Source organism: Scylla paramamosain, chromosome 6 (genome assembly GCF_035594125.1).
Source record: "Scylla paramamosain isolate STU-SP2022 chromosome 6, ASM3559412v1, whole genome shotgun sequence".
In the NCBI taxonomy this organism is placed as follows: Eukaryota; Metazoa; Arthropoda; class Malacostraca; order Decapoda; family Portunidae; genus Scylla; species Scylla paramamosain.
Genome location: NC_087156.1, coordinates 8,825,769 through 8,849,110, shown reverse-complemented (window position 1 = coordinate 8,849,110; position 23,342 = coordinate 8,825,769). Strand labels below are relative to the sequence as shown.

General features: G+C 39.0%; 1 protein-coding gene across 1 annotated transcript; it reads right to left on the bottom strand.

Annotated features, from left to right (window-relative positions):
- Positions 1-12,459: 12,459 nt before the first annotated feature.
- LOC135101285 (trypsin-1-like) lies at positions 12,460-16,881 on the bottom strand. Its single transcript, XM_064004989.1, has 3 exons — positions 16,725-16,881; positions 16,420-16,637; positions 12,460-13,034 (listed from the first exon to the last, which is right to left on the bottom strand). Exons 1-3 carry the CDS (start codon positions 16,855-16,857, stop codon positions 12,516-12,518), a joined length of 870 nt encoding a protein of 289 aa, XP_063861059.1. The 5' UTR covers positions 16,858-16,881; the 3' UTR covers positions 12,460-12,515.
- Between the last annotated feature and the right edge of the window lie 6,461 nt (positions 16,882-23,342).

Here is a 23,342-nt window from a genome sequence, read left to right as displayed (position 1 = left end):
TTCTTTATACAAGCTAACCATGGAGAAGTATAAAGCCCTAACCTATCCATCTGCAATAGACATTGGTACATTACATGACACAATTTAGTATTTTTACCTGAAATTAGCCTAGACCAATAACCCATCATTTTTTTTTTATATAAATATCATGGAAATACACCCAGTTCACCATACACCATGTCATTACAAGTATTTTTATGAACAACCAAAACCTGTTTTAAAAATTTCATGTACATATACTCTTAACTCCCTAGCAATATGGTAACCCCAAAAAGGTCAATATAGGTAACACTGTGGCGGTAAATAAATCGAGTTGTATATCCACTGGCAAATCAAATTTCCTACACTTACTTATTAATGAGTACATTGCTCTTGTGGCAGTATCTTTTAGCTCCAGCTCACCTTTGCGAAACCTCCCATTATAATTTAATAACACTCCAAGATGCTTATACTCTGTCACTACTTCAATCTTTTCACCACCAAATTCAAATTCATAGTTAGATGAATTTTGTCTTTCCCTACTAAACACTACTACTTTTGTTTCGTTACAATTTAGCTTCGATTTCCATCCATTATGGATGGTGTGGAGGGGAGGAAAGGTCTGACAGATAGCGGCAAAGTGATCGTTCATCTCCTGAGCCGCGAGATTAGCAGGAAGGTGTGAGGTGCAAGGGAGGGATGAAGTGTGCTTTTGTAGGCCACACAAAGCTTTGATCTTAGCGTACCACTGTCTGTTGCTGGCCAGCTTCAGGTGGTGTATCTTGTCAGGGTAATAGCTTGCCTTGGCAGCCTTAATCTCCCTGATCACTCTGCTTCTTAATTTCCTGTATAGGACCGGGCAGGAGTGGAACGCCCAGGTCCGCTGACGCACGAGTCTTTTTAATGCGGGGCGTCATTCAGGGGGCATCAGACGGGTGCACTTTGACGCTTTTGGCTTGGAAGTAGCGGTGGAAAGCTTGTGTGGTGGTGGCGACCTAATTAATCATTAGTGATAGATAAGGTGTTTGAATAATCATTAAGTCTTACATTAAGTATGGAGGTGAACAGCTTCCCCATGCAGCTAAGTAAGGTGATGCCTCTGTAATTACTAACATCCTGGATGTCTCCCTTGTTTTTATAGAGTGGCACTATTGTACCCACCAACCATTCAGGTGGCATAATACCAGTATCAAGTATATTATTAAACATTTTAACATTGACAGGACAAAAGATGCTTAGTACTTTTAATATATTCATTTAATATCATATCAGATGCTGGGGATTTGTTGTTTTTTAACTTCTTAACATTTCTAACTACCTCTTCTTCACTTATAGGATCATTAAGTACTGATAAAATTTCAGCATCCGCACTGTCTTCATCATTTGTAATAATATTCACATCACTGTTGTCAGAATTTTCACCCGCTAGCTGCTTAAAATGCTCATAGAATTCATTTAGTGTTATGGGGATCTGATAAGTTCTTTTCTGACTATTTAAGATTTTCCAATATGCTTTAGGGTCATCACTCTTATATTTTCTAAGTTCCTTTATTAAGTTATCCCTCTCCTTATTCTTCACTCTTTTTAGATTTGCTTTATATTTCCTGCTTTTCTCGATCATGTTGAAATTTACACTACTTCTATGCAAATGATACCCCTGTCTAGCTTTGTGGTATTCCTTTCTAGATGCCCAGCACTCTTTATCATATCCCACTGAGGTGGCATTATTGGACTTTTTAATGAATGTTCTTTTCTTATATGGTGGGAAAGTTGCAAGTGCCGGCTCAATCAGTATTTGTTTTAAATCTAGATTAATATCATCCATGGGTAATTCACCCACTTTTGCAATCAGTTCATTTATCTTAGTTTCATCAATATTACTCGCATATAAAAATTGTTTTTCAACATTCCATTTACTTGGCCTTACACTTGATTGTCTTGATTCTTGTGCTTCTTGGTTTACAGTAGGCACCGTACTTTGTATTTTACATTTAATTCTTGCATGTAGTCCACAGCGTACATCAGACCACAAAAGTTCATAATCTAATACTACAACATACTTCACAATCACTGGTGATCCTAAAAAAAAAAGCTAATAGTTGTATTGTGTGTCGTAGTAGGTTTGCCAATGCTGCAGTCCTCCCCTAACCTTCCATTAAATATATAAACTTGGTGATTCTTACAAACATCCATCAAGTTTTTCCCATATGAATTCTTATCTGGGGTTAAGTCTTGGTTTGCTCTAGTCTCACTTATTCCAAAATCAGTTAAACTTACTTGAGGTACTTCCACAGACACAGTGTCCTCAGCAGTATCAGAAGGAACATCAGACGTAGTGAGGTGTGAACATTAAAATCACCACAAAGAACATGCACATAATCGTCATGAGAATAAATCAGCAAAAAATCATCCAGCTCATCATAGTGCTCTTCATTACCATATCTAGAGAGTGAGGGTGGAATGTAAACACAGCTTATTACCAGTTCCCTACCAAAATTTACACTACTTCTATCAACTTTAACTAAAAGTAAAGAATCATAACTGCCTCCACTTAAAACTAACATTTTTCTTGATGGCCATGAGTAAACCCCCAGATTTAAACCTGCTTAATTTGCTTCTGTTCTTAAAGACAATATCAAAGTCAATATTTTCCATATTATTTTTTACATTAATCATATCAATACCATCATACTTAGTTTCACATAAACAAATCACATCATAATCTTTAATAAAGTTAACAAAATCCATAGATAAAAACTTTGACTTGATACCACAGACATTTTGAATAAAATAGACATTTTGAATAAAATAGACTTGCTTAGAGGAATAGCGTGGGTAGAAAAAATTGATATCATTGCTTTAACTGAAACTTGGTTAGATATGTCGGGAGAAGTATTTAATCCAGAGGTTAAGATAGATGATTATACATTTTTCTATAAAGATAGGGAAAATAGGAGAGGAGGAGGCGTCGCGTTATACGTTAGGGACACATTACAGTGTTGTATTAACACTAGAATTAAAACAGATAACAAAGCAGAGTCGATTTGGGTAGATATTAAGGAAGGAACACAGTCAGTAGAACTGGGAGTAGTGTTCAGACCACCAACCAGTACAAAGGAAATTAACACCTCACTGTGGCAGGAAATAAATAGAACAGGCAGGTACAGTCAGGTATGTGTGGTAGGAGGTTTTAATTTTAGGGATATCGATTGGAGTCTGATGGTAGGTAACAAGGAAGCAGAGGAATTTGTTAAAATAATTCAGGATAATTTTTTAAAACAGGCAGTCATAGAACCCACAAGGGGGAATAATATTCTAGATTTAATTCTTACTAATAGGGAGGAAGCAGTCACACAGGTAGAGGTTGGAGGACAGCTAGGTAACAGTGACCATAGGGAAATTAGGTACAATTTAAAATGGGAAGAAACTTTTAGAAGCAAAAACACTAGTAAAATACCTGACTTTAGGAGAGCAGATTTTGAGGAATTAAAAAGGTACCTACAAGGAGTTGACTGACAACGGATGCAGGGTGAGGTCAGTTCCGGGACGGAGTTGAGAGAGATAAAGCAAGATGAGAGAAGTGAGGTGAGGTGTGAGAGTGTAGGACAAGAGGAGGGAAGATGTGTCCGGAAGGGGCGGAGGAGAGAGGGAGGGGGAGATAGGTGTGAGTATGTTGGAATGTCAGGTCATACTGAAATGAGAGAGGTGAGGTCGAGGCGAGTAGATGATGAAGTGGAGAGGATGGTGGGGACCGAGATAAGGGGATTAGGTGAAGTAAAGGTAGATGAATTGTATAAATATTTCGTAAAGTTCATACAGGTCAGTTAGCAAATATCCCATATAGGGCAATAAGATCACATAAAAATTACCCTAAATGGATGACTGCTAGGTTAAAACATTATATAGTGCGTAAGAGAAGTATGTATAAGAGATTAAGGGCAGCTGAAGAAGTTTTAAGGTCACAATATAATGAATTAGTTAGAACAGTCAGGAAGTTAACGAGGAAAGCTAAGGGCAATTATGAATTAAAGGTAGCCAGCCAGGCGAAGACGGACCTCAAGGGATTTTATCAGGTATACAGGACAAAGAATAAGGATACTATAGGTCCATTAAAGGCAGCAGATGGGGAGCTAGTTAGTTCTGGGAAGGAGATTAGTAAAATTCTAAATGAGTATTTTTTAACTGTCTTCACCCAGGAAAACATGCAGGATATGCCAGATAGTGAACAGATGTTTAGAGCAGATGAGAATGAGAAACTGACAGATATTTCCATAACTAGGGAGATAGTGGAACAGGAGATAGATATGCTAAAAAAGTTCAAGACACCAGGGCCAGATGAAATATATCCCAGAGTACTCGTACTTAAGGAATGCAAAGAGGTTTTTAGTGAGCCGTTAATTTCTGTCTTTAGGAAATCACTTGAGTTTGTCAGGTGAGGTACCAGTAATGTGGAGGCAGGCTAATGTAGTACCCATCTTTAAGAAAGGAGATAAAACTTTAGCGTCCAACTATAGACCTGTCAGCTTAACTTCAGTTGTAGGTAAAATATTAGAGTCAATAATAGCGAGGAACATTAGGGAACATTTAGACAAACATAACTTGATAAATCAGTCACAGCATGGCTTCACGAAGGGGAAGTCTTGCCTGACAAACTTGTTAAGTTTTTACAGTAAAGTGTACGAGGCAGTACATAATGGTGATATTTATGATATCTTATATCTGGACTTTAGTAAAGCATTTGACAAGGTACCCCATCAAATGCTCCTGAGAAAGGTTAGGGCACACGGGATAGATGGGAAGGTGTTAGGCTGGATGGGGTCATGGCTTAGCGACAGGTGACAAAGAGTTGTAATAAACGGCTCGAAATCCGAGTGGGGTCATGTAATTAGTGGGCTGCCACAGGGATCAGTATTAGGGCCATTGTTATTTCTAATATATATTAATGACTTGGATAGTGGAATTAATAGTGATGTTAGTAAATTTGCGGATGACACAAAGATAGGTAGATTAATTAGCTCAGAATCGGATGCCATCGCCTTGCAGGCAGATTTAGATAGGATGAATGAATGGACGGACAGATGGCAAATGCAATTTAATATTAATAAATGCAAAGTACTTAGCGTAAATAGAGCAAACCCCACACAGTAGGTACACATTAAACAAACAAACTCTGGTAGGTACAGGGTACGAGAAAGATTTAGGAGTTATAGTTAGCTCTGAACTCCATCTAGGAAAACAATGCATAGAGGCCAGAAACAGGCCAAATAGGGTACTAGGATTCATTTATAGGAGTGTTAAAAGTAGAAGGCCGGAAGTAATATCAAAGTTATACTTGGCGCTGGTCAGACCTCATCTAGACTACGCTGTGCAGTTCTGGTCCCCACATTACAGGAAAGATATAGGTTTATTAGAGTCAGTACAGAGGAAAATGACTAAAATGATACAGGGAATGAGGAGTATTCCTTACAAGGCGAGAATGAAGTTGTTAAATTTACATTCTTTAGAGAGACATAGGTTAAGAGGGGACCTGATAGAAGACTTTAAGTGGTATATGGGTTATAAAAAGGGGAATGTAGGCAAAATTCTTAGGATCAGTAACCAGGGTAGAACAAGAAATATCGGGTTCAAGCTTCAAAAATTTAGGTTTAGGAAGGAGATAGGAAAAAACTGGTTCTCAAATAGAGTGCTAGATGAGTGGAACGGACTCAGTAATCACGTTGTTAGTGTTAGGACATTAGAGAGCTTTAAAAGATTAGACACGTTTATGGATGGGGATAATAGATGGAAATAAGTAGGTATATTTCATACAGGGACTGCCACGTGTAAGCCTGGTCGCTTCTTGCAGCCTCCCTTATTTCTTATGCTCTTATGTTCTTATGACATTAAGAGACAACACATTAATATAATCCAGGGGAGGAACAAACTGAACAGAGTTAATATTATTTAGACTAACACCATTATCATGCCTAAATATGTGCTGTGCCCAATCGCCATCTTAGGCTCTTGTTAAGTGATCTAGATTTAACTTTTTCCAATCAGGAGCAGAAATATCAACCTTTTCTAAGTCATCAGGCCAGTTTATAACTACAGGTCTACCCCCACTGTGCAACCATGCAAGAATGCTCCCATCCCTTGTGGACACATTTTTCACCTTTTCTTGCTTTTAAACCATATTCAACATTTTAGCCCTTAAGGGGGTCATGTCATCATTTATATACACTTTTCTTTGCCTACCTTTGAGTTTTTTTCTTATTTTGTATAATTTAATTTCTTTTCTTTTGTTGGCAAAACCTCACAATCACTGGCCTACCTTCTTCTCTGGGCCTCCCTAAAGGGTGAACAAAAGAAATGTCATCCTGCTCAGTTTTTACTCCAATAGTATCAGCAAGTTCTATAACTTTAGCTTCCAACACCTTCTCACTTTCGTCCTCTTCTTCCTCCAGTCCAAAAATACGTAAGTTCTCCCTTCGGGAGTACTGATCCATCTTGTCGTTTTCATACTTGAGCAGGAGGCAATTTCTCTGCATTACTGCGATCTTGCTTTCTAATTTATCATTGAATTCCTTGAAAGCAGTAGATACAGCCGTAGATACAGCGACCGAAATTATGCTGGCCAGGTTGGGCAGCATAACAGCAACTGCATCCTTAATCGTCTTGCTTACACTTCTGCTCTCCCTTCAATCAATGCTGCTGTTTTTTTTTTTTTTTTATGTAGGAAGGACACTGGCCAAAGGCAACAAAAATCTAATAAAAAAAAATGCCCACTGAAATGCCAGTCCCATAAAAGGGTCAAAGCAGTGGTCAAAAATTGATGAATAAGTGTCTTGAAACCTCCCTCTTGAAGGAATTCAAGTCATAGGAAGGTGGAAATACAGAAGCAGGCAGGGAGTTCCAGAGTTTACCAGAGAAAGGGAGGAATGATTGAGAATACTGGTTAACTCTTGCGTTAGAGAGGTGGACAGAATAGGGGTGAGAGAAAGAAGAAAGTCTTGGGCAGCGAGGCCGCGGAAGGAGGGGAGGCATGCAGTTACCAAGATCAGAAGAGCAGTTAACATGCAAATAGCGGTAGAAGACAGCTAGATATGCAACATTGCGGCGGTGAGAGAGAGGCTGAAGACAGTCAGTTAGAGGAGAGGAGTTGATGAGACGAAAAGCTTTTGATTCCACCCTGTCTATAAGAGCAGTATGAGTGGAACCCCCCCAGACATGTGAAGCATACTCCATACATGGGCGGATAAGGCCCTTGTAAAGAGTTAGCAGCTGGGGGGGGTGAGAAAAACTGGCGGAGACGTCTCAGAACACCTAACTTCATACAAGCTGTTTTAGCTAGAGATAAGATGTGAAGTTTCCAGTTCAGATTATAAGTAAAGGACAGACCGAGGATGTTCAGTGTAGAAGAGGGGGACAGTTGAGTGTCATTGAAGAAGAGAGGATAGTTGTTTGGAAGCTTGTGTCGAGTTGATAAATGGAGGAATTGAGTTTTTGAGGCATTGAACAATACCAAGTTTGCTCTGCCCCAATCAGAAATCTTAGAAAGATCAGAAGTCAGGCGTTCTGTGGCTTCCCCTGCGTGATATGTTTACCTCCTGAAGGGTTGGATGTCTATGAAAAGACGTGGAAAAGTGCAGGGTGGTATCATCAGCGTAGGAGTGGATAGGACAAGAAGTTTGGTTTAGAAGATCATTAATGAATAATAAGAAGAGAGTGGGTGACAGGACAGAACCCTGAGGAACACCACTGTTAATAGATTTAGGAGAAGAACAGTGACCGTCTACCACAGCAGCAATAGAACGGTCAGAAAGGAAACTTGAGATGAAATTACAGAGAGAAGGATAGAAACCGTAGGAGGGTAGTTTGGAAATCAAAGCTTTGTGCCAGATTCTATCAAAAGCTTTTGATATGTCCAAGGCAACAGCAAAAGTTTCACCAAAATCTCTTGTTTCGGAGAACAATAGGAGGAACCCCATCAGGTCCATAAGCCTTCCGAGGGTTTAGGCCAGCGAGGGCATGGAAAACATCACTGCGAAGAATTTTAATAGGTGGCATGAAGTAGTCAGAGGGTGGAGGAGAGGGAGGAACAAGCCCAGAATCGTCCAAGGTAGAGTTTTTAGCAAAGGTTTGAGCAAAGAGTTCAGCTTTAGAAATAGATGTGATAGCAGTGGTGCCATCTGGTTGAAATAGAGGAGGGAAAGAAGAAGAAGCAAAGTTATTGAAGATATTTTTGGCTAGATGCCAGAAATCACGAGGGGAGTTAGATCTTGAAAGGTTTTGACATTTTCTGTTAATGAAGGAGTTTTTGGCTAGTTGGAGAACAGACTTGGCATGGTTCCGGGCAGAAATATAAAGTGCATGAGATTCTGGTGATGGAAGGCTTAAGTACCTTTTGTGGGCCACCTCTCTATCATGTATAGCACGAGAACAAGCTGTGTTAAACCAAGGTTTAGAAGGTTTAGGACGAGAAAAAGAGTGAGGAATGTACGCCTCCATGCCAGACACTATCACCTCTGTTATGCGCTCAGCACACAAAGACGGGTCTCTGACACGGAAGCAGTAGTCATTCCAAGGAAAATCAGCAAAATACCTCCTCAGGTCCCCCCAACTAGCAGAGGCAAAACGCCAGAGGCACCTTCGCTTAGGGGGATCCTGAGGAGGGATTGGAGTGATAGGACAAGATAAAGATATGAGATTGTGATCGGAGGAGCCCAACGGAGAAGAAAGGGTGACAGCATAAGTAGAAGGATTAGAGGTCAAGAAAAGGTCAAGAATATTGGGCGTATCTCCAAGACGGTCAGGAATACGAGTAGGGTGTTGCACCAATTGCTCTAGGTCATGGAGGATAGCAAAGTTGTAGGCTAGTTCACCAGGATGGTCAGTGAAGGGAGAGGAAAGCCAAAGCTGGTGGTGAACATTGAAGTCTCCAAGAATGGAGATCTCTGCAAAAGGGAAGAGGGTCAGAATGTGCTCCACTTTGGAAGTTAAGTAGTCAAAGAATTTCTTATAGTCAGAGGAGTTAGGTGAGAGGTATACAGCATAGATAAATTTAGTATGAGAGTGACTCTGTAGTCGTAGCCAGATGGCGGAAAACTCGGAAGATTCAAGAGCGTGGGCACGAGAGCAGGTTAAGTCATTGCGCACATAAATGCAGCATCCAGCTTTGGATCGAAAATGAGGATAGAGAAAGTAGGAGGGAACAGAAATTGTCAGTTGCCTCAGACACCTGAGTTTCGGTGAGGAAAAGAAGATGAGGTTTAGAAGAGGAGAGGTGGTGTTCTACAGATTGAAAATTAGATCTTAGACCGCGAATGTTGCAGAAGTTAATGAAGAAAAAGTTGAGGGGGGTGTCAAGACACTTAGGGTCGTCGACAGAAAGGCAGTCTGACCTGGGGACATTTATGGTCCTCTCCCCAGATGGGGACTCCGAGGCTGGTGTAGGAGTCGCCATGATGATTTTAAAATTTTTGAGTGAAGGGTGTGTGTGTTATTAGGTGCTTGTAGTTTTGTGTGGAGGAAGAGAGTTGTCTTTAGAGGGCAGGCTGTGACTGCCCCCTTGTGTTGTGAGACACAAAGGGAAACGTTCAGTGAGGTCACAGCTGGGTTTAATGATAAGTTCACAGCACCCCCTGAACAGTGCTTTAGACCTCACTGGGAGTAATTATCCAGTTAGGTCTAAAGCACTGTTCAGGGAGTGTTGTGAACTTATCATTAAACCCAACTGTGACCTCACTGAACGTTTCCCTTTGTGTCTCACAACACAAGGGGACAGTCACAGCCTGCCCTCTAAAGACAACTCTCTTCCTCCACACAAAACTACAAGCACCAAATTATTAGCAAGCTCGTTTTCTACCTTTGTCTTCACTAATTCTTCAAGTTCAGACCCAATGAAGTGTGCCATTGTTGTGTGGAGTTCAACAACAGAATTTCTTTACATGTGTAGGTCAGTGAGGGTGGTACAGTATATACGTGGGAACACCACAACACCTTGTTTACCTTCTGTAGCCACACAACAGTACTTGATAATACCTTCAGTACTGGCAGTAGAAATGTTCTCAGGCATACCTCTGTAGCATATCTCTGTAGCATATCACATCAGTAGTCAGGTACTCAGAAGTTCATTTGAAAGCAGTAGTAGCTCCCAGGTTATGGTCGTATCGGAGAAACTCCCTCAACATATAGAGTTGTCTCAGGTAACTCCTCACCGTCACGCAGCTTGTGTGTGTGTGTGTGTGTGTGTGTGTGTGTGGGAGATGGGTGCCTATCATGTGAAAACAATAGGCCTATCAAATCCACCCGAATTACCCATTTTAAAGCTTAATATACAATGTTCTCAACGGCCCATTGTATAAAGTATATTTGAGTAGAAGTGTGTGATATACGGCTTCCATTGCCAAAGTGTCTCTTGCCCGGCGTGATGCTTTCTTCGTCTGCAGCGTCTTTTGTCACGCATTCTTTACATTGACGTTCATACTCTTCCTACATTCTGCCTCTCCGCCTTCTACAGCGTTAGACAGTTTTCACGCCTAAAAAATTCTATGGCTTCTATAATATTTTCTGCAGGTGCTGGTACATGAGGCCTAAACTTACGAAAACTGTCTTTCACTTTGGCGTATATTGTATATGGTTTTATCTGTGTGGATGAACAGATTTTGGGCGTCTCCAAGGAACTCAACAGCATGGTCCAACTGTCTCGTACAATCCCACACCTACATCTCATCTCTCAAGGGACTCTTCTAATTGTTTTTTCCTTCCAGCCGGTGTCAACGTGGCGCGATCTACAAAGATTAAGGCCAACTCCACTTGCGGAGATCCACTCCATTTGTTACAGTATCTTTCTATTACGTCTTTCTCATTTCTGATGCTGTGAGAGCAAATCTTTTCAGCTTTTCATTGCCGCAACCCAAACTGTCATCACGCGATCAGACCTATTCCATTCAAATCCTTCTGTGCTCAGAAAAGAACAGTGTTCATCTACGAGGCAGCTGTATTGTGGTCACGTTGACTGAACTTGCCTAGTGTCATATATGCGTTTTAATCTATCGTAATAAGAACATTTTACATGTTCTTTACGCTTAATAATTATTAATATTTTTCTAAGTAAACAGCAGTTGAAGATTTATTACATGAAAGGTGTTTTCTTCAGTTTACAATATAACGCATTGACAGTTTGGCAGTGCCATGTTTGGGATATTGGTAGAAAATCTCCCTTAGTCAGAAATCATGTTAAGATATAGTTTTCATAGAGAATGAGTACCTATGTAGCATAAATGACTCCCAGTTCCGTATATTGGACATGAGTTTCGTCGTGCACGCGACATTAGTTACGCCTTGGAATGAGACTGCACCGCCTGTGTGCCATGATAGTTAACACGAAGCGGGAAGTTAAATTCATTCAAGATATAATCCATAGATTAACAGATTTGTTTGGATCAGATTGGCGTGTGAAGGCAGGTTAAGGCAAAAGTAAGTAACACGAGTTGCTAAACTGACTCTCTAAATTCTTTGTTTTAATGGGGACGTGAAGTTGCCGTGCTAGAATAATCATTGTTATATTTTTTAATGTTCATTTCATATAAAAGTGAATATGTTGCCTCTACTAGTTGCTCCCAAAATTTTTTCTTGCACAAAACCATCCTATATTGAAGACAGTTTAACTTGTGGAACCATGAATTGTTGGTGAGCGGAGGACAAAATGTCAGAAATGACATACAAGAATATTTATTTCCCATCATGAAGTATAGAATATATATATATATATATATATATATATATATATATATATATATATATATATATATATATATATATATATATATATATATATATATATATATATATATATATATATATATATATATATATATATATATATATATATATATATATATATATATATATATATATATATATATATATATATATATATATATATATATATATATATATATAATGTTCGGTTTATATACGAGTATATAAGTGAAGGTTGAAAAGACTAAAAAAAAAAAAGATCATTATGGATATTAATCGACTGAAACAATATGTTCCTTCTTTTTGTTTCCCCCAAAAATATTTTTTCCTCCACTAAACTATCCCATATTGAAAAGAGAACTTGCTTAATTTGTAGAATCAGGAATATTAGACATATATCAATAATTTTTTTTTTTTTTTTTTATATAATCTACTCGGCTGGATTGATAAGAAGTAAAACAAATATTCTCTCATTTTTCATCACAGTGTTTCATACCATAAAAAGCTGTCAGAATACAAAAGAAATATTGACCTTAGTTTAGGGATCAACAACCTAAATGAAAGTGATGCTAACTGTCTATCAATTTTCTTCTATCGAACCATCAGATCTGAGCCTATGTGGAATGAATATTATGTGTGTGTGTGTGTGTGTGTGTGTGTGTGTGTGTGTGTGTGTGTGTGTAAAAATGATAGAATAGGTTTTATGAAGGAGTATTTGGAATAAGTGATAAACCATCATAATTGTAACTATTTTAATTTAGCGTGCTATGTTTTGACCATCTCAATGGTACAATCTATACAGCATTAGCGGTAATCCAATCCACAAAGTAGGCCACCTCCGTGTAGACCCCCGGGTAATTGGGGCGAGCACAGCCGTAGCCCCAGGACACGATGCCAGTAAGGTATCCCTTGCACACCATAGGTCCACCAGAGTCACCCTGGCAGGCGTCCTTTCCACCTTCGGGATATCCAGCACAGATCATGGAATCTTCAATACCGTAGTAAGATAATCTACATTCCTCATCGGACACAGTAGGAACGTGAACTTTCTGCAGGATTGTGGCGGCACTCCCTCCCTCTGACAAAGCTCCCCATCCCGTGACGGTGCAGTCGACGCCTACAAGCTCTTTTTCTCTTTGAAGGCCGACGGGATAAACATAATCGTTATAAAGCATTGCTTGCCTAAAGTGAATGAGGGCGACGTCATTCGTGAGTGCCGAGCTGTTAAATTGTGGGTGAAGGATGATCTCATCCAGTCTCAGTGGCTGCTCGGAACCATCATTTGCCTCCAGGGTGTATTCACCAGCCACAGCCTGCGGGGAATTAGCTCATTTAACATATCTTGTCTAAATATGGAAGTGCACTTGTGGATTTCATTTTTTTTTTTTTATGTAGGAAGGATACTGGCCAAGGGCAACAAAAATCTAATAAAAAAAATACCCACTGAAATGCCAGTCCCATAAAAGGGTCAAAGCAGTGGTCAAAAATTAGTGGATAAGTGTCTTGAAACCTCCCTCTTGAAGGAATTCAAGTCGTAGGAAGGTGGAAATACAGAAGCAGGCAGGGAGTTCCAGAGCTTACCAGAGAAAGGGATGAATGATTGAGAATACTGGTTAACTCTTGCGTTAGAGAGGTGGACAGAATAGGGGTGAGAGAAAGAAGAAAGTCTTGTGCAGCGAGGCCGCGAAAGAAGGGGAGGCATGCAGTTAGCAAGATCAGAAGAGCAGTTAGTATGAAAATAGCAGTAGAAGACAGCTAGATATGCAACACTGCGGCGGTGAGAGAGAGGCTGAAGACAGTCAGTTAGAGGAGAGGAGTTGATGAGACGAAAAGCTTTTGATTCCACCCTGTTTAGAAGAGCAGTATGAGTGGAACCCCCCAGACATGTGAAGCATACTCCATAAATGGACGGATAAGGCCCTTGTACAGAGTTAGCAGCTGGGGGGGTGAGAAAAACTGGCGGAGACGTCTCAGAACACCTAACTTCATACAAGCTGTTTTAGCTAGAGATGAGATGTGAAGTTTCCAGTTCAGATTATAAGTAAAGGACAGACCGAGGATGTTCAGTGTAGAAGAGGAGGACAGTTGAGTGTCATTGAAGAAGAGGGGATAGTTGTCTGGAAGCTTGTGTCGAGTTGATAGATGGAGGAATTGAGTTTTTGAGGCATTGAACAATACCAAGTTTGCTCTGCCCCAATCAGAAATTTTAGAAAGATCAGAAGTCAGGCGTTCTGTGGCTTCCCTGCGTGATATGTTTACCTTCTGAAGGATTGGACGTCTATGAAAAGACGTGGAAAAGTGCAGGGTGGTATCATCAGCGTAGGAGTGGATAGGACAAGAAGTTTGGTTTAGAAGATCATTAATGAATAATAAGAAGAGAGTGGGTGACAGGACAGAACCCTGAGGAACACCACTGTTAATAGATTTAGGAGAAGAACAGTGACCGTCTACCACAGCAGCAATAGAACGGTCAGAAAGGAAACTTGAGATTAAGTTACAGAGAGAAGGATAGAAACCGTAGGAGGGTAGTTTGGAAATCAAAGCTTTGTGCCAGACTCTATCAAAGGCTTTTGATATGTCCAAGGCAACAGCAAAAGTTTCACCAAAATCTCTAAAAGAGGATGACTAAGACTCAGTAAGGAAAGCCAGAAGATCACCAGTAGAGCGGCCTTGACGGAACCCATACTGGCGATCAGATAGAAGGTTGTGAAGTGATAGATGTTTAAGAATATTCCTGTTGAGGATAGATTCAAAAACTTTAGATAAGCAGGAAATTAAAGCAATAGGACGGTAGTTTGAGGGATTAGAGCGGTCACCCTTTTTAGGAACAGGTTGAATGTAGGCAAACTTCCAGCAAGAAGGAAAAGTAGATGTTGACAGACAGAGCTGAAAGAGTTTGACTAGGCAAGGTGCAAGCACGGAGGCACAGTTTCGAAAAACAATGGGAGGGATCCCATCATGTCCATAAGCCTTCCGAGGGTTTAGGCCAGCGAGGGCATGGAAAACATCATTGCGAAGAATTTTAATAGGTGGCATGAAGTATTCAGAGGGTGGAGGAGAGGGAATCGTCCAAGGTAGAGTTTTTAGCAAAGGTTTGAGCAAAGAGTTCAGCTTTAGAAATAGATGTAATAGCAGTGGTGCCATCTGGTTGAAGTAGATGAGGGAAGGAAGAAGAAGCAAAGTTATTGGAGATATTTTTGGCTAGATGCCAGAAATCACGAGGGGAGTTAGATCTTGAAAGGTTTTGACATTTTATGTTAATGAAGGAGTTTTTGGCTATTTGGAGAACAGACTTGGCATGGTTCCGGGCAGAAATATAAAGTGCATGAGATTCTGGTGATGGAAGGCTTAAGTACCTTTTGTGGGCCACCTCTCTATCATGTATAGCACGAGAACAAGCTGTGTTAAACCAAGGTTTAGAAGGTTTAGGACGAGAAAAAGAGTGAGGAATGTACGCCTCCATGCCAGACACTATCACCTCTGTTATGCGCTCAGCACACAAAGACGGGTCTCTGACACGGAAGCAGTAGTCATTCCAAGGAAAATCAGGAAAATACCTCCTCAGGTCCCCCCAACTAGCAGAGACAAAACGCCAGAGCCACCTTCGCTTAGGGGGATCCTGAGGAGGGATTGGAGTGATAGGACAAGATAAAGATATGAGATTGTGATCGGAGGAGCCCAATGGAGAAGAAAGGGTGACAGCATAAGCAGAAGGATTAGTGGTCAGGAAAAGGTCAAGAATGTTGGGAGTATCTCCAAGATGGTCAGGAATACGAGTAGGGTGTTGCACCAATTGCTCTAGGTCATGGAGGATAGCAATGTTGTAAGCTAGTTCACCAGGATGGTCAGTGAAGGGAGAGGAAAGTCAAAGCTGGTGGTGAACATTGAAGTCTCCAAGAATGGAGATCTCTGCAAAAGGGAAGAGGGTCAGAATGTGCTCCACTTTGGAAGTTAAGTAGTCAAAGAATTTCTTATAGTCGGAGGAGTTAGGAAAGAGGTATACAGCACAGATAAATTTAGTATGAGAGTGACTCTGTAGTCGTAGCCAGACGGTGGAAAACTCGGAAGATTCAAGAGTGTGGGCACGAGAGCAGGTTAAGTCATTGCGCACATAAACGCAGCATCCAGCTTTGGATCGAAAATGAAGATAGAGAAAGTAGGAGGGAACAGAAAAGGGGCTACTGTCAGTTGCCTCAGACACCTGAGTTTCAGTGAGGAAAAGAAGATGAGGTTTAGAAGAGGAGAGGTGGTGTTCTACAGATTGAAAATTAGATCTTAGACCGCGAATGTTGCAGAAGTTAATGAAGAAAAAGTTGATGGGGATGTCAAGACACTTAGGGTCGTCGACAGAAAGGCAGTCTGACCTGGGGACATTTATGGTCCCCTCCCCAGATGGGGACTCCGAGGCTGGTGTAGGAGTCGCCATGATGATTTTAAAATTTTTGGGTGAAGGGTGTGTGTGTTATTAGGTGCTTGTAGTTTTGTGAGGAGGAAGAGAGTTGTCTTTAGAGGGCAGGCTGTGACTGCCCCCTTGTGTTGTGAGACACAAAGGGAAACGTTCAGTGAGGTCACAGCTGGGTTTAATGATAAGTTCACAGCACCCCCTGAATAGTGCTTTAGACCTCACTGGGAGTAATTATCGTTTCGGCAGGTGTCTACTGCCTCCTCATTGGGAGGAGTATAGGTTATTGCAAATACCTGGACAATTCCCGGATAGGCCACATCGTACTGCAGACAGTGACAAGCAGTGATGCCCCAGTGCTCATTGTACAGGCTACCTCCACAGAAGTGCCATGGCTCACTGTACGAAGTGTCTTGCAGGCTAAGTTGGTACTGGATCTCGCCGTGATGTGTGTCCTCACCACCAACAATCCTATTCAATCCCCGACGGAAGGTGGGCTTGCGGGATGGGGCGGCTGTAGGTAGAAAGAAAAGTCATTGTAAGAAATATTGTTCGTCAGACAGAACAGTTGAATAGTGCATTGTTGCATGGAGGCACTGACCTAAGGCCCCGGCAACAAGCAGGCATAGCACGAGTGTCTTCATGACTGTCCAGGATGGAGATGAGTGTCGCTGTCTGTGAGGTAATTCTTCTTTTATGTGATATATTTGTTCATGAGAATGAGAAATGTGCATGTAGGAAAATTTTAATTGTATTCCTTATCAGCAATTGCGATATGATGGTACGTAATTCGATGTTGTTGTTTTTCTTAACGAACCGTGAAAAACAACATGATATTGTGTCCCTGGGGATAAGAAAAGTTCATGTGGGGAATTTTGTTTTTTTATCGTATTATTTATCAGCAAATATATTATGATGGTAAGTATTTTATTTTCTTGATACACTGTGAAAATCTATATGATATGGTGTCCCTGAGGATAAGAAAAGTGCATGTGGGAAAATTTTTTATCATACTCCTCATCAACAGATGAGATTTGATGGTACGTAATTCGAACTTGTGTTTTTCTTAACACACTGTGAAAGGTTGTGTTCGTTGTGTTGTGTTGTGTTTCGAGAGGTGCTTTCTGTTTTTGCCTCTGCATTTCTTTTTTTCGGTTTCCTCCCACTTTACATGTCTAATTTAAAGATTTTTTTTTAAATTTAAATGTACATACTTTAAGCTTATCAAAAAAAAAAAAAAAAAAAGGGCTAATGTACATCCCACATTCCAGACAACTGAAGTGTCTGACACACCATGCGTACAGAATTTATGCTGATGCTGAAAGCAGAGAAATCAAGAGAATTCTCCGTCTGCCTTTTTAATTAAAGTGAAAGGAGAAAAAAAAAAAGAACGACAACACTAAATATTTGCGACTATATAATGATATTAATGATAATAATAATAATAATAATAATAATAATAATAATAATAATAAAAATTATAATAACAACAACAACAACAACAACAACAACACCAACAACAACAACAACAACAATAATAATAAAAATAATAATAATAATAATAATAATAATGATAATAATAATAACAATAAAAATAATAATAATAATAACAATAATTATGATAATAATAGTTACTACTACTGGTACCACTACTACTGGTAATTATTATTATTATAAAGATTATATTAATAATAATGAGGGTAATTGTAATAATAGTAACAATAATAGTAAATAATGGTAATGATATACTCGTATATATATATATATATACGAGTATATATATATATATATATATATATATATATATATATATATATATATATATATATATATATATATATATATATATATATATATATATATATATATATATATATATATATATATATATATATATATATATATATATATATATATATATATATATATATATATATATATATATATATATATATATATATATATATATATATATATATATATATATATATATATATATATATATATATATATATATATATATATATATATATATATATATATATATATATATATATATATATATATATATATATATATATATATATATATATATATATATATATATATATATATATATATATATATATATATATATATATATATATATATATATATATATATATATATATATATATATATATATATATATATATATATATATATATATACCGGCGCTAAACAAAACAATTGAGATAAGTGAACGATGGTAAACAAGCATATGGGAGTTACTCTTCATGCAGGACGTCCAGTAGGCCACCCACTGAGTTCCCACGGGTTTGTCATGGCGTGGCACCAGTGCACTCCCTCCTCTCGTCGTGCGGCCGATATTGCTGAATGTACATTTTTGACGTGGATACACTAACGTGAAGTATGTCTCTCACACCACCTTGAAACCTTCTTGAAAATCAAGTTATCAAGCCTTCCTTTAAAAGAGCCATGTGTATATATATATATATATATATATATATATATATATATATATATATATATATATATATATATATATATATATATATATATATATATATATATATATATATATATATATATATATATATATATATATATATATATATATATATATATATATATATGTTTAAGCCTTCTTTCGTTCCTACGTGTGTCACGCCTTCCTATCATATCTACAGTAGCTACACATTTTGACTAATTCCTCTACACCACTTCCTTCCTTCCTTCTACAATTCCTCCTTCTCCTCCTCGACTGACTGACTGACTGACTCAATGACTGATTGACTGACTGACTGACTGATTCACTGACTGACTGATTCACTGCCTGACTGATTCACTGACTGACTGACTCACTCACTCATGGACTGACACTCACTGACTGACTCACTAACTAAATGGGGTTTTCATCGTGGTGGTGGTGGTGGTCTTATGTGAGATGAGAGTAGATCAAGTTAGGTAAGATGAGGTTAGGTGACCCAAAATCATCTAACATCACTTCACCTAACCTAACCTCACCTTTTCTTACGTAACCTCACCTCACCTCAACTCACTTAACCAAACCTCACTTCGACTATCCTAATCTTGTCACCTAACCTAACGTAACTTGACATAACCTCACCTCACCTAGACTATCCTAACCTAACCTCATTTCACTTAACCGAACCTCACCACACCTCACCCAAATCTAACTTCACTTCACCTCACATAACCTTACTTAACCAAACCTAACTAAATATTTACACCTTTTGAATAAGTCCTCTACACCTTTCCTTCCTTCTACTCTTCCTCTTCCTCCTCCTCCTCCTCCTCCTCCCCCTCTCCTCCTCCTCCTTCTCCTCCTCCTCCTCCTCTTCGTCCTCCTCTTCTTCCTCTTCCATCTCCTCCTCTTTCTCTTCCACTTCCTCCCATTCTTTCTCCTTCTCTTCCTCTTCCTCTGAAGTATACATATCAAACCGATGACACCAATTTATATACCGGTGGGGTACGTCCTCCTCCAATCCTACTTCCTACAGAATGGGGATATGGGGTGAAAGAGTCATATCTTGACGCTTTTTTGTTCATTTGGTTCATGATGCTGGTCTCTCCCAACCAACACTGGGACTCTTGATCTATTCAACCGTGGCCAAGAGACGCCCAATAATCACGCACAGATACATCTGTCACGTGGTATGGGAGAAAAGGGTATGGAGGTGATAACTGGCGAAATGTTTGAGTCCAGGTGTTTTTTTGGGGGGACCGACACCCTTAGAGAAATCAGTTGAGGTGTGAAGGGGCGCGATCCCACGTCTCGATGTTTGGCCACATGGTTGTGTGTATGATACTATAATATATATATATATATATATATATATATATATATATATATATATATATATATATATATATATATATATATATATATATATATATATATATATATATCATATTATATTATATTATATCATATCATATTATATTGAAATTCTTCGCAACAATGTTTTCCATGGCCTCGCTCGCCTAAACCCTCGAAAGGCTCATGGACCTGATGGTATCCCTCCTATTGTTCTCCGAAACTGCGCCTCTGTGCTTTCCTTCTTGCTGGAAGTCTGCTTACATTCAGCCTGTTACTAAAAAGGGTGACCGTTCTAGTTCCTCAGACTACTGTCCTATTGCTTTAATTTCCTGCCTATCTAAAGTTTTTGAATCTATCCTCAACAGAAAGATTCTCAAACATGTTTTACTTCACAACCTTCTATCTGATCGCCAGTATGGGTTCCGTTGAGGCCGCTCTACTGGTAATCTTGCTTTCCAAACTGAGTTTTGGTCATCCTCATTTAAAATTTTTTTGTGAAACTTTTGCTGTTGCCTTAGACATTAAAAGCTTTTGATAGAGTCTGGCACAAAGCTTTGATTTCCAAAATACACTCCAATGGCTTCTATCCTTCTCTCTGTAACTTCATTTCAAGTTTCCATTCTGACCGTTCTATTGCTGCTTTGGTAGACGGTCACTGTTCTCCTAAATCTATTAACAGTGATGTTCCTCAGGGTTCTGTCCTGTCACCCTCTCTCTTCCTATTATTCATCAATGATCTTCTAAACCAAACCTCTTGCCCTATCCACTCCTATGCTGATGATACCACTGCACTTTTCCACGTCTTTTCGTAGACGTCCAACCTTTCAGGAAGTAAACAGTCCACGCAGGGAAGCCATAGAACGACTGACTTTTGATCTTTCTAAAATATTTGATTGGGGTTCATTCATACCGCTCTTCTAGACAAAGTGAAATCAAAAGCTTTTCGTCTCATCAACTCCTCTCCTCTAACTGACTGTCTTCATCTTCTTTTTCATCGCCGCAGTGTTGCATCTCTTGCTATCTTCTACCGCTATTTTCATGCTAACTGCTCTTTTGATCTTGTTAACTGAATGCCTCCCCTCCTCCGGCGGCCTCGCTGAACAAGACTTTCTTCTTTCTCTCATCCCAATTCTCTTTGCTTATCTAATATAAGATTTAAGCAGTATTCTCAAGCATTCACCCCTTCCTGTGGTAAACTCTGGAACTCCCTGCCTGCTTCTGTTTTTCCACCTTCCTATGACTTCAACTCCGTCCAGAGGTATGTTTCAAAATACTTACCATTCAATTTTTGATTACTACTTGATTAATCCTATTCAGGGGCCGGCGTCTCAGTGAGCTTTTTTTTTTTTTATATTGTAGTTTTGTTGTCTTCGGCCGGTGTCCCTCTTATATAATATATATATATATATATATATATATATATATATATATATATATATATATATATATATATATATATATATATATATATATATATATATACTCGTATATATATATACTGTTATGACCATGGAAAGCTTCTCTCCGTGCGTCATTACCGACACCGCCAACAGTTGCTGCTAGTCACGGATCACTTTCCCTAGGCCGCAACTCTGTAGCCTAGTGCAGGGCAAACATGGATGAGTCCAGGCTACTTGTAGGCAGTAAAGAGCTAAACCCTCAAGGTCGACACCCCTGCCTCTACTGCAAAGGAAATATAAAAAACTCAGTCACCCATGCTGAAAAAAAAAAAACTTCCTAGAACATTCGTGTTCTAGGAAGTGAGGTAGTGAATGACGCCACACAAGAACACACAATATCCTGAGGATAAAATCACTCTCAAACGACCTGTCCTTCCACTGTCCACAGAACATTACTGTAGCCCGGTCTATATTCTGCTCATCTTAGATCTCTAAGAAGACTGATCTGACCTCTTACAAAGCTGGGGGATCAGGAGAGAAATGAAATTATCAAACACTACACAGGACACACAAAGAAATTTGCTCTGTCCAACAAAGACACAAACAATGACAACAACAAAAGGCCAGTAGCATTGAACTAAAGAACATTATACTAGAAAAACTTGAAAAACGAAACAACTTCAGGAAGATTGCTAATCTGCCTGTCCCAGGAATGGACACAAGATAAACGAAAATATACAACATGACCGATATTTTGGGCATCCTTGGATAGCCAGAGCAAGATACCAAACTTTAAGGTATGTAACTAATACTTACCCCATCACTCAATTACTCGCATGGCCTATATGTATATTCATAATTAAGTAAATATACTAACTTTCTTAACAAATGCGTCGTACTTTTCTGAAGGTGACTCGTAAACTAACAATTAAGCAAGGGAAAGAGTGGGATGAAACAGCTAGTCTTTTGACACGCCCTCCTCCCCCAGAAAAGCACGTGAGCCAGATAAAGCTTTCCTGTTCCCAAAAGTATTTTAAATTCAACAAAACATTCCATGAAAACTATAGGGGCTGGTTGAAATTTTTGTTCTTTTATACTGGGCTTCAACAATCACAGTTTCATGGGTTTTGATTTTCGCTAGCTGCTACTGTGGAAAATAGGAAAGAAAAATAAATATGTCACTCAATAGGCTGCAGTTAATTCACAGTGAGAACATGATACAGTCCAATGTAACAGGGACATACAAAAAATGGACAACAAAATGCGAGAACTTACTGAAATATACACATAACATAAGATAAGGCCACCTACTCTAACAATTTGAATATATATATATATATATATATATATATATATATATATATATATATATATATATATATATATATATATATATATATATATATATACGTATCTGTCACAAGCCCTCGAGTCACGCTGGCCCATAGGTAAAATCAGAAAAATTCACTTCTCTCACTACCTTTGACGAATTCATCACTCATCTCAGAAATCATTTCCAGAGCCACTCAAAGTTTGGAGCCACCTATTCTCTCCTCAAACACTCAAAATTTATCCAAGAGCACGCCCGCTCACAAACTAATCCTTACAAGGCAGAAAACATTGCTTACTCTCTGAGCTCGGAATTGATCGCTCTACCCCAAGCTTCAAATTGGTTTACTGGCGACTCACTGTCAAAGAATGAGTTAAAAAGATTCATAGCTTATCTCTTGTTCACCACCTTTCTAGATGCTCCCAATTTCCAGGTCGCAAGTGACATCGAATTCAACAAAACAGATTACACATATGATGTCTGCGAAGTATTATCTTATAAGCGTCCTCTTCCCAGCTCTGAGCCTGTTCAGGTACTTGATGCTTCCTCACCTGACTCTTTAATCTCACCTCTTCACTCGCCTTCTTGTTCTTCTTCATCTTCCCGTGGACTTTACGCTACCGTGCATTCCCTTCCCCTAGATAT